General features: G+C 33.9%; 1 protein-coding gene and 2 long non-coding RNA genes across 9 annotated transcripts in view; 2 read left to right on the plus strand and 1 right to left on the minus strand.

The window, feature by feature from the left end:
• Positions 1–474: 474 nt before the first annotated feature.
• The window catches only part of LOC139776816 (epoxide hydrolase 3-like), a 55,782-nt gene continuing 42,608 nt past the window's right edge, over positions 475–13,648 (minus strand). For 3 of the 4 annotated variants that reach the window (XM_071713775.1, XM_071713774.1, XM_071713773.1), the window contains 2 exons: positions 10,734–10,971; positions 475–716 (listed from right to left, as the gene is read on the minus strand). Coding sequence is in view for 1 of the 4 variants with exons in the window: in XM_071713776.1 (XP_071569877.1) it covers positions 711–716 (6 nt within the window). In the remaining 3 variants the exon portion in view is untranslated. The remainder of the gene's footprint in view (positions 717–10,733; positions 10,972–13,648) is intronic. The other variant, XM_071713776.1, reaches the window with a different exon arrangement.
• On the plus strand, positions 715–4,397 carry LOC139776817 (uncharacterized). 4 transcript variants are annotated; one of them, XR_011719193.1, is made up of 4 exons: positions 715–2,331; positions 2,451–2,609; positions 3,470–3,751; positions 3,845–4,397. It is a non-coding gene; the product is annotated as an uncharacterized lncRNA (long non-coding RNA). The 4 variants fall into 4 exon arrangements; XR_011719195.1 differs by having other exon boundaries at positions 715–2,609; positions 3,456–3,751; XR_011719194.1 differs by having other exon boundaries at positions 715–2,609; positions 3,467–3,751.
• LOC139776820 (uncharacterized) lies at positions 6,175–8,047 on the plus strand. Its single transcript, XR_011719197.1, has 2 exons — positions 6,175–6,498; positions 6,579–8,047. It is a non-coding gene; the product is annotated as an uncharacterized lncRNA (long non-coding RNA).

Below are 13,648 nucleotides of genomic sequence, written 5' to 3' on the forward strand. Positions count from 1 at the left end.
TTACTGGATTATTCAATTCTGATTACTTGAATTGAATAATCAATTGCTCGATTAATCAATAAACAGTGTAAAATATTCATCAACATTAAAACGAAACGATTAAATAAGATTAAATTAATAAAAATTAAAAGAGGAGCTTTATTAGACATAAAGATAACATTAAGTTAACCATTTTCATTGTTACAAGTGGTCTTCCACACTACCTATGAGGTGCCACTAATAGTGCGTTAGGTTTTTAACGTGGACCTTCGCCTGTAGCCCTATTATACCACATTTTTTTTATGTATGTACATATAGGTATAATCTCTTAACGTAAATATAGAAACATGTTAAAAACAGAAATTTTTAATTCATTTTTTCGTGCTATTGTGCTTAATTATACTGAGTGCGTACTAGTGCGATCATCCGAATTCGCTAATTGAAAGGCAAACTTAGGAATGGATACAGTATTTCAAATAAGTGAACAGTTTAAAATATTTTTTACATTACATTTTATTTAAAAATATAAATTCAAATTTCCATATTTCGGGGCCCGGTCACTCCAACCGCTTCGGCCGCCCCGACCGCTTCGGCCGCCCAAAACGCTTCGGCTGCCCCGACCGCCGCCTCGGCCGCCCTGACAGCCGCCTTGGCCACCCTGACCGCCGCGCCGCCTTGGCTGCTCCACTGGCGGTACCAGCGGGCTTGAGCTTGGCCCGCTCCCCTTTTTTTCATTCCTTAAAAAAAATATATATATAATTAATTTCATTAATATGCATATCAAGAGACACGGTAGTGTCTCGCGCCAAGTACACGCGGAGCGAGACCGACCGTGACTCTTTTACGCGACGCGACGAGTTGCGAGTACTCGAGATGTTGAGATCTCGATAACGAGTGAACGGATCAAGTTCTAAGTAGGCTTAATCGATAGCTTGGGGTCGAATTAGGGGGGGGTTTCTCTTATAATATTTCCGCTACGTGCCCTACGAGCGGAGATATTGCGACGCAAAGTCCAAATGTGAAAATTTTTATTTAAGATACGTCGTTCAGATACGTCGACCGTCTCTCATGCCATGGCATCATTTCATTGGCTGGAATCGCGTCCTTTTCACTTTTTCGACACTGGCGGTGCCACTAGTATCGCCAGTTTCTCGATGTATACGTGTGTATAAACTGCGCGCAGTGCAGCCCAGTGCAGACAGTGCGTTTAGCGCGCTGTCACCTGTCACAGTCAGTTATAACCTATAACACGGTATAGTGTCCCACGTCAAGTACGCGCGGAGCGAGACCGACCGTGACTCTTTACGCGACGCGACAATTAATATTTTTTCTGATTCAAGGTAATTGTTTTATTTACATGTAATTATCCTATTATTATACGACGCGAAGCGAAACCGCACCGTGACTCTTTTACGCGACTAAGTGCATGTGACAGGAATTATAATAGTTTACAACTCTTGATAAGTCAAAGAATAATAGTTTACGTTTACGTGAGTATTACTTCTGTAGTAACTTATACGAACGATATCATCGTAGTTACTATAAAATCTCCCGTTTATGCGGAGGAATTATCGTATCGTTCGTAAGTTACTACAGAATTAAGTAACGTTCGCGTAAACGTAGTATAGGTTAGATTACCGATTTCGGCGATTTCTTACAAAATTTTACATAAAACGCGAGATTCACTTATGGGAGCTTTCCAGCAAGCGACACAAGTCGACACAGGTATCGTTTTGTCTTTGTTACTCATTGCCAAAAAGGAAAGATAGAACGACGTTTGTGTCGGCTTGTGTCACTTGCTGGAAAGCTCCCTATGTATGCAAGTTTAACGCCTATTGAGTTAATATGAAATAATTTTCCTAAATGTAATAAAAATAACACGATGTTATATATGCGGTTTGCCGTGATTATATATATATATATACACATGTGATTTCTGCCCAGTGCTCTGAATGTTATGTGATTTTCGCCCAGTGCTCTGAATGTCATCTAGTCATACATATCATGCTTTGATACAAGGAACGTGAAAAAGAGCAGGAAAAGAAAAGAACAAACAGAAGAGACAGATTCAAGCTTTGTCTTTTAATCTGGATGAAGACAATGCCGAAAAATCCCCGCAGTCAGAAAATGAGCAATCTGATGGCCTCGCGATTAAGAAGATTAAGAAAAATCCAGATGTAGATACAAGTTTCTTGCCAGATAGGGAAAGGAAGGAGGAGGAAAATAAACTTAAGGAAGAATTGAGGCAAGAATGGGCTAGAAAGCAGAACGCGTTGAAGGAAGAAGAAATTGAGATCACATTCAGTTATTGGGATGGATCTGGCTATCGTCGGAGTGTTATAATGAAGAAAGGTGAATGTCTCAGTGATTTAGAGAATTTTTAAGTTATTAAAATACTCCAGTGTCACTTTTGGAGTAACATTGGCGTGATATATAATGTTCTACTGCATAAATTAAATTTTCACATACAGGTAATTCTATCTATCAGCTTCTTCAGAGATGTTTAGAAGTTCCGAAGCGTGAATTCAGCGAGCTTAAAACAGTAATGGTAGATCAGTTAATGTATGTCAAGGAGGATCTTTCTTATATTACCGCACCATTATACGTTTTACGATTTTATTGTAACTAAGGTAAAGATACTAAGTGATAAAACTTATGAAGCAATATCACAATGTTGGCATGTTATTTTAATGTATGTAATATTGCAATTAGGCACGAGGAAAAAGCGAACCTCTGTTCACATTTGACGTTCACGATAATATTCGTGTTATGCACGATGCTTCTGTCGAAACCGAGGAATCACATGCCGGAAAAATTTTACTTAGGTATATTTATCATTAAAAGAATACTTTGTATAATTCTCTTTTATGTTATTTCTCACTAGATCATGATACGAGAGGAACAAACACATTTTTCCAGCGAGTAGATGGGAACCTTTTGATCCAACGAAAAGTTATGACAAGTATACAGTGTCGGATAAAAATAGGAAGAAAGATAAAATCTGATAAACTTAGATTCAACGAATTGTCCAATTTCGTTTAAAAGATTCAGATTCAAATTCATTCAGTTATGTGATAATATTTAATTCATTTACTCGATTATGTAGCTTTACTAAATTACAGTCCTTTGAATCTGAATCCTTTAAACGAAATTGGACAATTCGTTGAATCTAAGTTTATCAGATTTTATCTTTCTTCCTATTTTTATCCGACACTGTATACTTGTCATAACTTTTCGTTGGATCAAAAGGTTTCCATCTACTAGCTGGAAAAATGTGTTTGTTTCTCTCGTACCATGGTCTAATGAGAAATAACATAAAAGAGAATTATACAAAGTTATTCTTTTAATGATAAATACCTAAGTAAAATTTTTCCGGCATGTGATTCCTCGGTTTCGACAGAAGCATCGTGCATAACACGAATATCATCGTGAACGTCAAATGTGAACAGAGGCCCGCTCTTTCCTCGTGCTTATAGATATCCATTAGCAGGTGGTACTTATGGTCGGCAGTCCAGACTCCGGAAAATCGCATTTTGCAAAGAATTATCTGAAGGAATACGGATACGTCAACAGAGACACTTTAGGCAGCTGGCAGAAGTGCATTGCTGCAGTCCAACAATACTTGAATCAAGGAAAAAGTATAGTTATAGACAATACCAATCCTGATCCAGCTTCGAGAAAGAGATATATTGAGATAGCCAAGAAGCGCAATGTCTCGGTCAGATGTTTCGTCATGACGACAAGTATAGAACACGCGAAACGTAATAATAAGGTAATAGAAAATTAACATTAACCGTCATCGTGTGAAAGAATCGTATGAAGTAATGTTTCCGAAAATTCTAATCGATTTATTATTATATTACAGTTTCGCGAGTTGACTGATCCAAGCCACATTTCAATCAACGAGATTATTATCAACTCCTACGTGTAAGTAGATTTTAGATATATACATCTCTACACTCAAAATTATTTATCTTTGGATATGTAATTATACTTTGATGTTATAGTCCAGTCAAAATACGATTAGACCTAGAAAAAATTGCAACACAAGGTTTTATTACGTCATTGTGTTCAGAAAAATATACTGAACAACATATTCAAATTCCGCCATTTTCCGCTATCCCTAAGTATGTTTTTTATTAACAATTTATAAACAAATTCGTTTTTCTCCACAAATACAATAAATTTCGAAATTTTTGTAGAGATCAAAGTTGTAGAGCAGACAAATATCTACAAAAAATGTTCTTATGAATTTTTTGAAATATCTCATATTATTTGAGATATTTGCAACAAGAGCTACTAGGCTACGCGCGGAGCGGAGCGGAGAGTTCTAACAAGCACACGGCAGTCTCTACCGGTCGCTGCTAGTTCTCTAGGTTCTACAAGGAACTTGAGTTGGTTCTCGATACTAGTATATGTGTCTATGTATATACACACACACACATATATATATATGTACATTCATATTATATATATATGTATATATATATATATATATATATATATATATATGTACATTCATATTATATATATATATATATATATATATATATATATGTATATATATATATGTATATTGTTACGTACGGAAATTTTATATTTTCGACGACGCACGTTAGAAGTTTTGAACGCTTAAACGACGCACGCTAGGTTCGGAATTCCGAGCGAACGCTCAGTTTCCTGTAAATGTTTATCTTATCGGACGACCCCTGGAGGGCTGGGGGCCAGATGGGGCCCAAAACTACGCTTCTAGAATGTTCTAGAAGCTTCTAGAAAACCTCCCCCCTTAAGACGCGATGGAAATGGCGGGAATCTCGCGCGGGAGATTCCGGTCTTTTTCGGGTATAAATAGGGCGGAAAAACGCCGCGGTAAACAGATAGTTCCGAGCTTCGGCTCCTTCCAGATAGTTCCGAGCTTCGGCTCCTTCCAGATAGTCCTGAACTTCACATACTCCTTCGGCTCTAGCATTCAATTGCTCAGCCATTCCTTCGGCTCTAGCATTTAATTGCTCAGCCATTCCTTCGGCTCTAGCATTCAATTGCTCAGCCACATAGTCTTAGATCTAAATCATTTTCCTAAATCTCACTCAATTCCTTAAACTCAATCTTGGGACTTAGTCCCTGTACTTTTATATTTTAAGACTGCGCCTCACGCATAACTTGTACTAAATTTTAAGACTAAAGGTAAGATAAGTTTGAAAAGGAAAAGCTCGAAATCTGGAATCTCATCTCATGTTAAAATTCTTAATCGATCACTTCTAAGATTCGACTCGCAGTTGTCGCTGACAAAGTGCGTGGCAATTGGTTCTGAGCGCTGACGAAGAGTGTGGCGAGCAGATACCCTTGCTGCCGAAAGCGTGGCGATTACGGGGTTGATCCTTGGAAATCATAATTAATTCCCGAAAGTGAATTTGGCCTTTACGCTGCCGATCTGAGCGCTGACGAAGAGTGTGGCGAGCAGAGTGTGGCGGATTGGCTTTTGAGCGCTGACAAAGAGTGTGGCGAGCTATAAAATTCATTTTCGAGGATTCGGACTAGATGACGAAAAAGGGAGGCAGACGAACTCAAATTAAAAGGATTAGGTTCCAGATTAAAAAAGCAGTAATTTCTAATCAAGATCCTCTTCCCCTCCTCCAGCGATTACAACAACTACAAAACGCACCTCCATTTAAACCTATTCTTGTCGACTTCGACATCGATTATCCCCATTATAATCAGATAAATAAAAGTGATCCTCGGTACAAAATTTATAAACTCAGATATCTTTTCGGTCCCGAATAATAACAACAATAATAATAATAGCCTTCACACGACTTGTCCAAATCCCTGGTAAATTGCTTAAATGCATTGACCAAAAAACGGATGAACAACAAACAGAACGTGACAGAACGTGACAATATATATATATATATATATATATATATATTTGTGTGTGTATACATAGACACATATACTATTATCGAGAACCAACTCAAGTTCCTTGTAGAACCTAGAGAACTAGCAGCGACCGGTAGAGACTGCCGTGTGCTTGTTAGAACTCTCCGCTTCGCTCCGCGCGTAGCCTAGTAGCTCTTGTTGCAAATATCTCAAATAATATGAGATATTTCAAAAAATTCATAAGAAAATTTTTTGTAGATATTTGTCTGCTCTACAACTTTGATCTCTACAAAAATTTCGAAATTCATCGTATTTGTGGAGAAAAACAAATTTGTTTATAAATTGTTAATAAAAAACATACTTAGGGATAGCGGAAAATGGCGAAATTTGGATATGTTGTTCAGTATATTTTTCTGAACACAATGACGTAATAAAACCTTGTGTTGCAATTTTTTCTAGGTACCCCCCCTTTTTTCCGTATTTTGACTGGACTATTACTCTTTTGCAGGTAAATGATCGACAGAAGCTTACAATGTGGTACAAAATTGTTCCTCAAAGGGAGTTGCTGCCCAAACTCAGATTGAAGGTCGCATTCAAACTAATATTTATGCAAATATTTATTTTATGATACAAAATTATAAGGTAAGTAGTTATTATTATCCAATCTTCGAGAATCTCTTTGCAGATGCGCAAATTAATTGAAATTAATTGATTTTTTAAAGCTAATTTCCCTTACTGAAGAACTGGTAATGAACGGACATGCTGAACAAGTAGGCATGGGACCAGATGAATGAAGCCAGAAACACTTGAATCCATCTGTACATAAGAGTTGTCAAGAAACTCTACAATTTTCACGCATAATCCGCGATTATTAGTCAGTATGGACTAGAGTTTAATACAATCGCCATTGATGATTCCCTTTAATCGCGTCAAAATTGATTATTTCGCTTTTTTACTTCGTTCTTTACTCATGTTGTAAAATAGTTTTCCGATTGTGTAGAATATTTTTATTTAGAAAGAAATTTATAAAGATTGTTATATTGATCGCAGAGTAGAGAAAACAATAAAACTTAACATTTTACAAAGTAGTGTCACATTTAAACTAGAACATTGTATCGAATAACTCAGACGAATTAGGAAATTCGTTTCTACGTGACTCATGTCTATTTCTGATTGGGGACGATTCGAGAACTCATTGAAATAATTTAATTTCTTTTCACGTTTAAATTTAGGTCACCGTAGATTAAACTTGTTACCTTAGAAGTTATTGTTAAATGGCGCATTTTATTTAATATTCCGCACTTCACTGTTGTGGCATAAAATTATTTTATGTTTCAAAAGATGGAGACTAAGCTTTCGGATTAATCCAGATGTACGCATATATACTGTATATATTTGATTAATTGTTTACTTAGATATCGATGATTCTTGCGCGATATGCTAATACATTTTTATCTATGCAAGATTTCAATGCAGTAGAAACTAGTTAACTGAGAAAAAGAGTCTATAAATGATTCGTAACTCGTGCAATTGCGCTCAACTGGAAACGTTTGGCAGTTATGAAATGTTAATATTTAATATTGTTGTTAAACATAATATAGAAATATTTTTCTAGGAAATGTATACAAGTAAGGTTACAATCATTAAATCGCTCACAGTGCTCACGTACATAACTTTGTCGCGCGCTGCGATTAACTCAATTTATTATAATTTATTATAATTTTTTAACAAAGCGAAAATATAGCGCAACGAACATCGTTACGTAATAATCATTCGTAATTCATTTTCGTGTATATAATAATTTTCGTGTATATAATAGGTGCTTTCCATTTACATCAAAACTCAGATAATTCTCACTTGTGACGTCGTTCTATCCTTTTTGGGAATTAATGAATAATAAAGACAGAATGACATCACAAGTGAGAATTATCTGAGTTTTGATGTAAATGGAAAGCAACTAATATGTAGCTGACCGCAATCTTTGACTCTATTCAAATTTTGTACAACACTTCATTTAGCATTGTATTAATCATTAAGTAGCTTTGAGTACATTTAGTAGCTTTTGTATATTCGTCAGTTTAATCCTTGAAGTTATTAAGACTTGCATGAATTTTTACCGCAAGTCCTCTTACATCTTTTATACGTCTTCTGTAAAATATATAAAAATATATCATAACAGAATTAACTCGCATATCTTGGTCTGTCTTTTTTTTCTCCATTGCTTAACTTCTATTCGCCTCCCGACTTGACGTATACGCTACTATACTCGGCCAAGACGTTATTCGCGACATTTACAAGCTCTCTGTCTTTCTCTTCAATCACTCTAAAAAAAATGTGTCGTCTTGAAGTGATTGATCTCCCTAAAGGATTTAAAAGTTACGCTTTGCGAAGACATAAGATATACGTTAGCTGGAAAATCGATTCACAGCGGGATTAGAAAAAGACGGAATGTTATGCGGTCGGTTCTTCAACAGTATAACGGGTGAACGTTTCGCGACTAGGTTAATCCACTTGCATATCGGTCATTGCGATCTCGCTCTTGTACATACTTGACTCATCGTCATGAGACTAGCTCCATTGTTCGCGAAGATACTTTTCTCTTGTTCTCTCTTCTGCTACCCTAAGGCGCGCGCGCGTGTGTGTGTGTGTGTGTGTGTGTGGTGTGTGTGTGGTGTGTGTGTGTGTGTGTGTGTGTGTGTGTGTGTGTGTGTGTGTGTGTGTGTGTGTGTGTGTGTCAAACGTTTTAACTATTATTAACAACTTCAGACACATTACATTTTTATTTTTAAGTAGTAATTTTTTTCTGTGGTATACATATGTATAGCATTAACAAGGTGTACAACTAAAAAGGTTACAGATTATTATTTTTAAAAAACTAAGCAAAATATTAAATTATTGTTTTCTTTAGAAATAATAGTCCGTAACACCTTTAGCTTCACACCTTGTACATACTGTTTATAAGATTATAAGATATATTGTTTATAAGATTAAGATGCGTAACACTACAAAAAGGCGTGATATCCGTACAAAATTACCTTTTTAAAAAAAAAGGTAAAAAAAGGCGCCAAGTACACGCATAGTAGTGTATATGTATTATGTTGTTACCTCGAAAAAAACAAAGTGGTAGTATAATACCTCCAAATAGCTTTACCCTGTACATACTGTTTATAAAATGCGTAATACTACAAAAAGGCGTGATATCCGTACAAAATTACCTTTCTTAAAAAAAAGGTAAAGAAAGGCGCCAAGTACACGTATAGTAGTGTATATGTTGTTACCTCGAAAAAAAAGAAAGTGGTAGTATTATACCTCGAAAAAACCTAAGTAACAAGTGGTAGACGTACTCTTTGTATCTCGAAAAATCTCGAAAAAATCTAAGCAGTAGTATCTTTATTTCCAAAAAATTATAACCCAAGTGATACACATCACAAAACTATGTTACCTTATCAAAGAAGAGTCGCGCTTCAAGTGATCTATTACAATTACAAAAAAGAAATGATATCTCTTTAAATTACAGCGCCAATTACAGTGAGAACATATATATTGCCTCAAAAAATAATTGTTGCACTACTTTGAAAAATCTTTACATGGTGTCAATTAGAAAAAGAATGTATGATAACAATTTTATAAGATTAAAAAATTTTATTTAAATTTAACAAGGGAATACAAGATATTTAAATACAAAGTTTACATGTGTATTTTTTAGTGGTCACAAAGAATTACAGAGGAACAGTACAAAATAAAAATATTTTATTAAAATATTTAATCCAACGAGGGAATACAAGGTATTTAAATACAAAGTTTATATATGTATTTTTCAATAGAATAAAATATTTAATCACAAAGAATTACAGAGATAGTACAAAATAAAAATATTTTATTAAAATACATAAATTTTTCTTGTAAAAAAACTTGGCGCTGCTAGACCTCGAAATTTTAAATAAATAAGGATAACAATAAATAAAAATAATTCATAGAAGAATGCGACGGGAGTAACAAAATGATTATCAGCGTGGTGTGTATGTGCGAGCGAGTGATATGGGTGTGCGTGACGACGGCGAATAATGCGGCTTATAATTAAGTATAGAATAAGTTTATTTATTTATTTAAAATTTCGAGGTCTAGCAGCGCCAAGTTTTTTTACAAGAAAAATTTATGTATTTTAATAAAATATTTTTATTTTGTACTATCTCTGTAATTCTTTGTGATTAAATCTTTTATTCTATTGAAAAATACATATATAAACTTTGTATTTAAATACCTTGTATTCCCTCGTTGGATTAAATATTTTAATAAAATATTTTTATTTTGTACTGTTCCTCTGTAATTCTTTGTGACCACTAAAAAATACACATGTAAACTTTGTATTTAAATATCTTGTATTCCCTTGTTAAATTTAAATAAAATTTTTTAATCTTATAAAATTGTTATCATACATTCTTTTTCTAATTGACACCATGTAAAGATTTTTCAAAGTAGTGCAACAATTATTTTTTGAGGCAATATATATGTTCTCACTGTAATTGGCGCTGTAATTTAAAGAGATATCATTTCTTTTTTGTAATTGTAATAGATCACTTGAAGCGCGACTCTTCTTTGATAAGGTAACATAGTTTTGTGATGTGTATCACTTGGGTTATAATTTTTTGGAAATAAAGATACTACTGCTTAGATTTTTTCGAGATTTTTCGAGATACAAAGAGTACGTCTACCACTTGTTACTTAGGTTTTTTCGAGGTATAATACTACCACTTTCTTTTTTTTCGAGGTAACAACATATACACTACTATACGTGTACTTGGCGCCTTTCTTTACCTTTTTTTTAAGAAAGGTAATTTTGTACGGTATTAATATACATAATTAATTCAATAATGTACTTCGATTTAGCAACGGTTGTTGCTGCTGCTGCTGGGGTAGCGGCTGTTGTTGCTGCTCCAGCTGCTGCTGCTGCTCCAGCTGCTGCTGCTGCTGCTGGGGCAGCGGCTGTTGTTGCTGTTGTTGCAGCAGCTCTTGGGGCTGCTGCTGTTGCTGTTGCTGTTGCTGTTGCTGTTGCTGCTTACACAAGCGGAAGCTGGATTTCTTGTAGGACCGTTGGCACGATCCCCTTAGAAGTTTCTATTGAAATAACAAAAAAAAAATAAAAAAAATTGGATAACAATAAAACTCTAATGATAAATATTAGTTAAGATTTAAAGAGGCTAAAGAGTCAAAGTCGGTTGTCTACAATAATGAATATGCTTCAAAAGTTATAAATAAAAAAGTATATAAACGTTGCACAAATTGCCAATTTTAAATTTAAAAAAAGAACTTGATTATTAGCAATTTTTATTAATTTTATTATATTCTTCAGTTTTTTCTACCCCTATTTCATATATAATTCGTTAAGATTTAGTTGATTAGTTCTGGAGTTATAGAAATTTCGGTAAATTTGGCACACACACACACACACACACACACACACACACACACACACACACACACACACACACATACATACGTACAGACATTTTTTAAAATTACAAATTTTCGACGTTTATAACATTCTGAACACATTCAGAAAAAAAGGACCTTTGATCGCGTATAAAGCTGGGTCTAATCAACCAAATCTTAAAAAATTATATATGATATAGGGGTAGGAAAGACTGAAAAATATAATAAAATTAGAAATAAATCGATATCTCCAAATTTGCGGAAGTTAGAGCATAAACGAACATTTCTACAAAAAGTCAAAATTTTATTAACAAAGAACCGCTTTACCGATCATTGCCAAATTCAATCCCAACCTTCCTTATATGATACTCTATCGATTAAAAAAAATGCACTCCGATATCTAAAAAATTACGGAAGTTAGAGCATTAACGGACAACAGAAGCGTTACATACATACATATACATACACACACACACACACACACACACACACGCACGCACGCACGCACGCACGCACGCACGCACGCACGCACGCACGCACGCACGCACGCACGCACGCACGCACGCACGCACGCACGCACGCACGCACGCACGCACGCACACACACACACACACACACACACGGACATTTTAAATAGAAGTGATTTTTCGACGTTTTAAAACATATTCTAAACACTTTGCCAAAGATACCTGGAAAAAAAAATTTTTCATGAAAACAAAGCTTCCTCTATGAGAAAGCAAAAGCTTTAAATTTATCAAATCTACTCTTTTACGGAACATTTTTACACGGATGTCACATAAAAATATTATTCTACAGACGTGAAAAGCAATCACTTATTTTATTTTGTTTAAGTAACAATTTTCTTCAGCAAAGAATATTTTCTTAATATAATGTAAGATATACTCTTAACAAGTCTAGAATGTTTTAAATAAATGTGATTATGATGACTTTAGAGTAGAATTTGCGATATTATTTACACTGAAAGAGGCTAAAAACGTTTATATAAATTTATTTATATCTTTGAAACGTATTTGTTAGCACGGACAAACGGTTTTGACTCCTTAACTTCTTTAAACTTTCTTAATAAAGAAATGAAAATAATTTGATGTATTACTTACGAGACGAATTGCTCTGCATAGCGTCCGCTTTCGTGGTCGAACATAAACTCAATAAGATGGAAACACAACCGACCGCGTATATATATATTTTCAAAAAAGGTAAAAAAAAGGCGCCAAGTACACGCGTGGTTTTTACCTCGAAAAAAACCAAGTGGTAGTATCATTAATTTTAAATTAAAAAAAATATAAAATCTATTCTAACCTAGGTGGTAGTAGCTTTAATTTTTCTTAACAAAATTATTATATTACAAAATTGTTACTTTATTCAATCCAAGTGATATCTACCTAAAAAAACTTAAATAACAAGTGGTATCTATTTAAAAAAAATATGTGAAATCTTTTAATACTGCGCCAATTACAAAGAGAGAATATATATAGGTATATATATATATACATATACACCTTAACAAAATTATTATTATATCACAAAATTGCGTTACCAAACTCAACCTAAGTGATATGTTATTTCAAAAAAATATATGAAATCTTTAAATTACGCCAACTACAAAGAGAATATATATATTGCTTTGAAAAATAATTGTAGTGCAACTACTCTTAAAAAATAAAAAAAAATTGTGTTACCTAACTTAACCCAAGTGGTATGTATCTTTGTATTCCTAATAAGGGTCTTTCTATCAACCCAAGTGGTAGTAGTTTTAATTCTTCTTGATAAAATTATAATATTACAAAGAATCATTTTAATCACAAAAAATTAAAGAGGTAACATTATAAAATAAAAATATTTAATTAAAATAAAATAAATAAATTTTTCTTGTAAAAAACTTGGCGCTACTTTTTTAAGGTGTATCCAGACAAACTTGCATAGGTGCATAAGCATATGCATAAAGAGATGGATTGGTCTATTTCCTTTTGCACATATATATAAACCAATCAATTTCTTACGCTTATGTTTATGCGCTATGCAAATTTGTCTGGATTGACTTTAAAAAAGCAGCGCCAAGTTTTTTACAAGAAAAATTTATTTATTTTATTTTAATTAAATATTTTTATTTTATAATGTTACCTCTTTAATTCTTTGTGATTAAAATGATTAAATGATTCTTTGTAATATTATAATTTTATCAAGGAGAATTAAAACTACTACCACTTGGGTTGATAGAAAGATCCTCAGGAATACAAAGATACATACCACTTGGGTTAAGTTAGGTAACACAATTTTGTTTTATTTTTTAAGAGTAGTTGCACTACAATTATTTTTCAAAGCAATATATATATTCTCTTTG

Source organism: Temnothorax nylanderi, unplaced genomic scaffold (assembly GCF_030848795.1).
Source record: "Temnothorax nylanderi isolate EJ_2023f unplaced genomic scaffold, tnyl_v1.0 TNYL_tig0130_pilon, whole genome shotgun sequence".
Taxonomy (NCBI): Eukaryota; Metazoa; Arthropoda; class Insecta; order Hymenoptera; family Formicidae; genus Temnothorax; species Temnothorax nylanderi.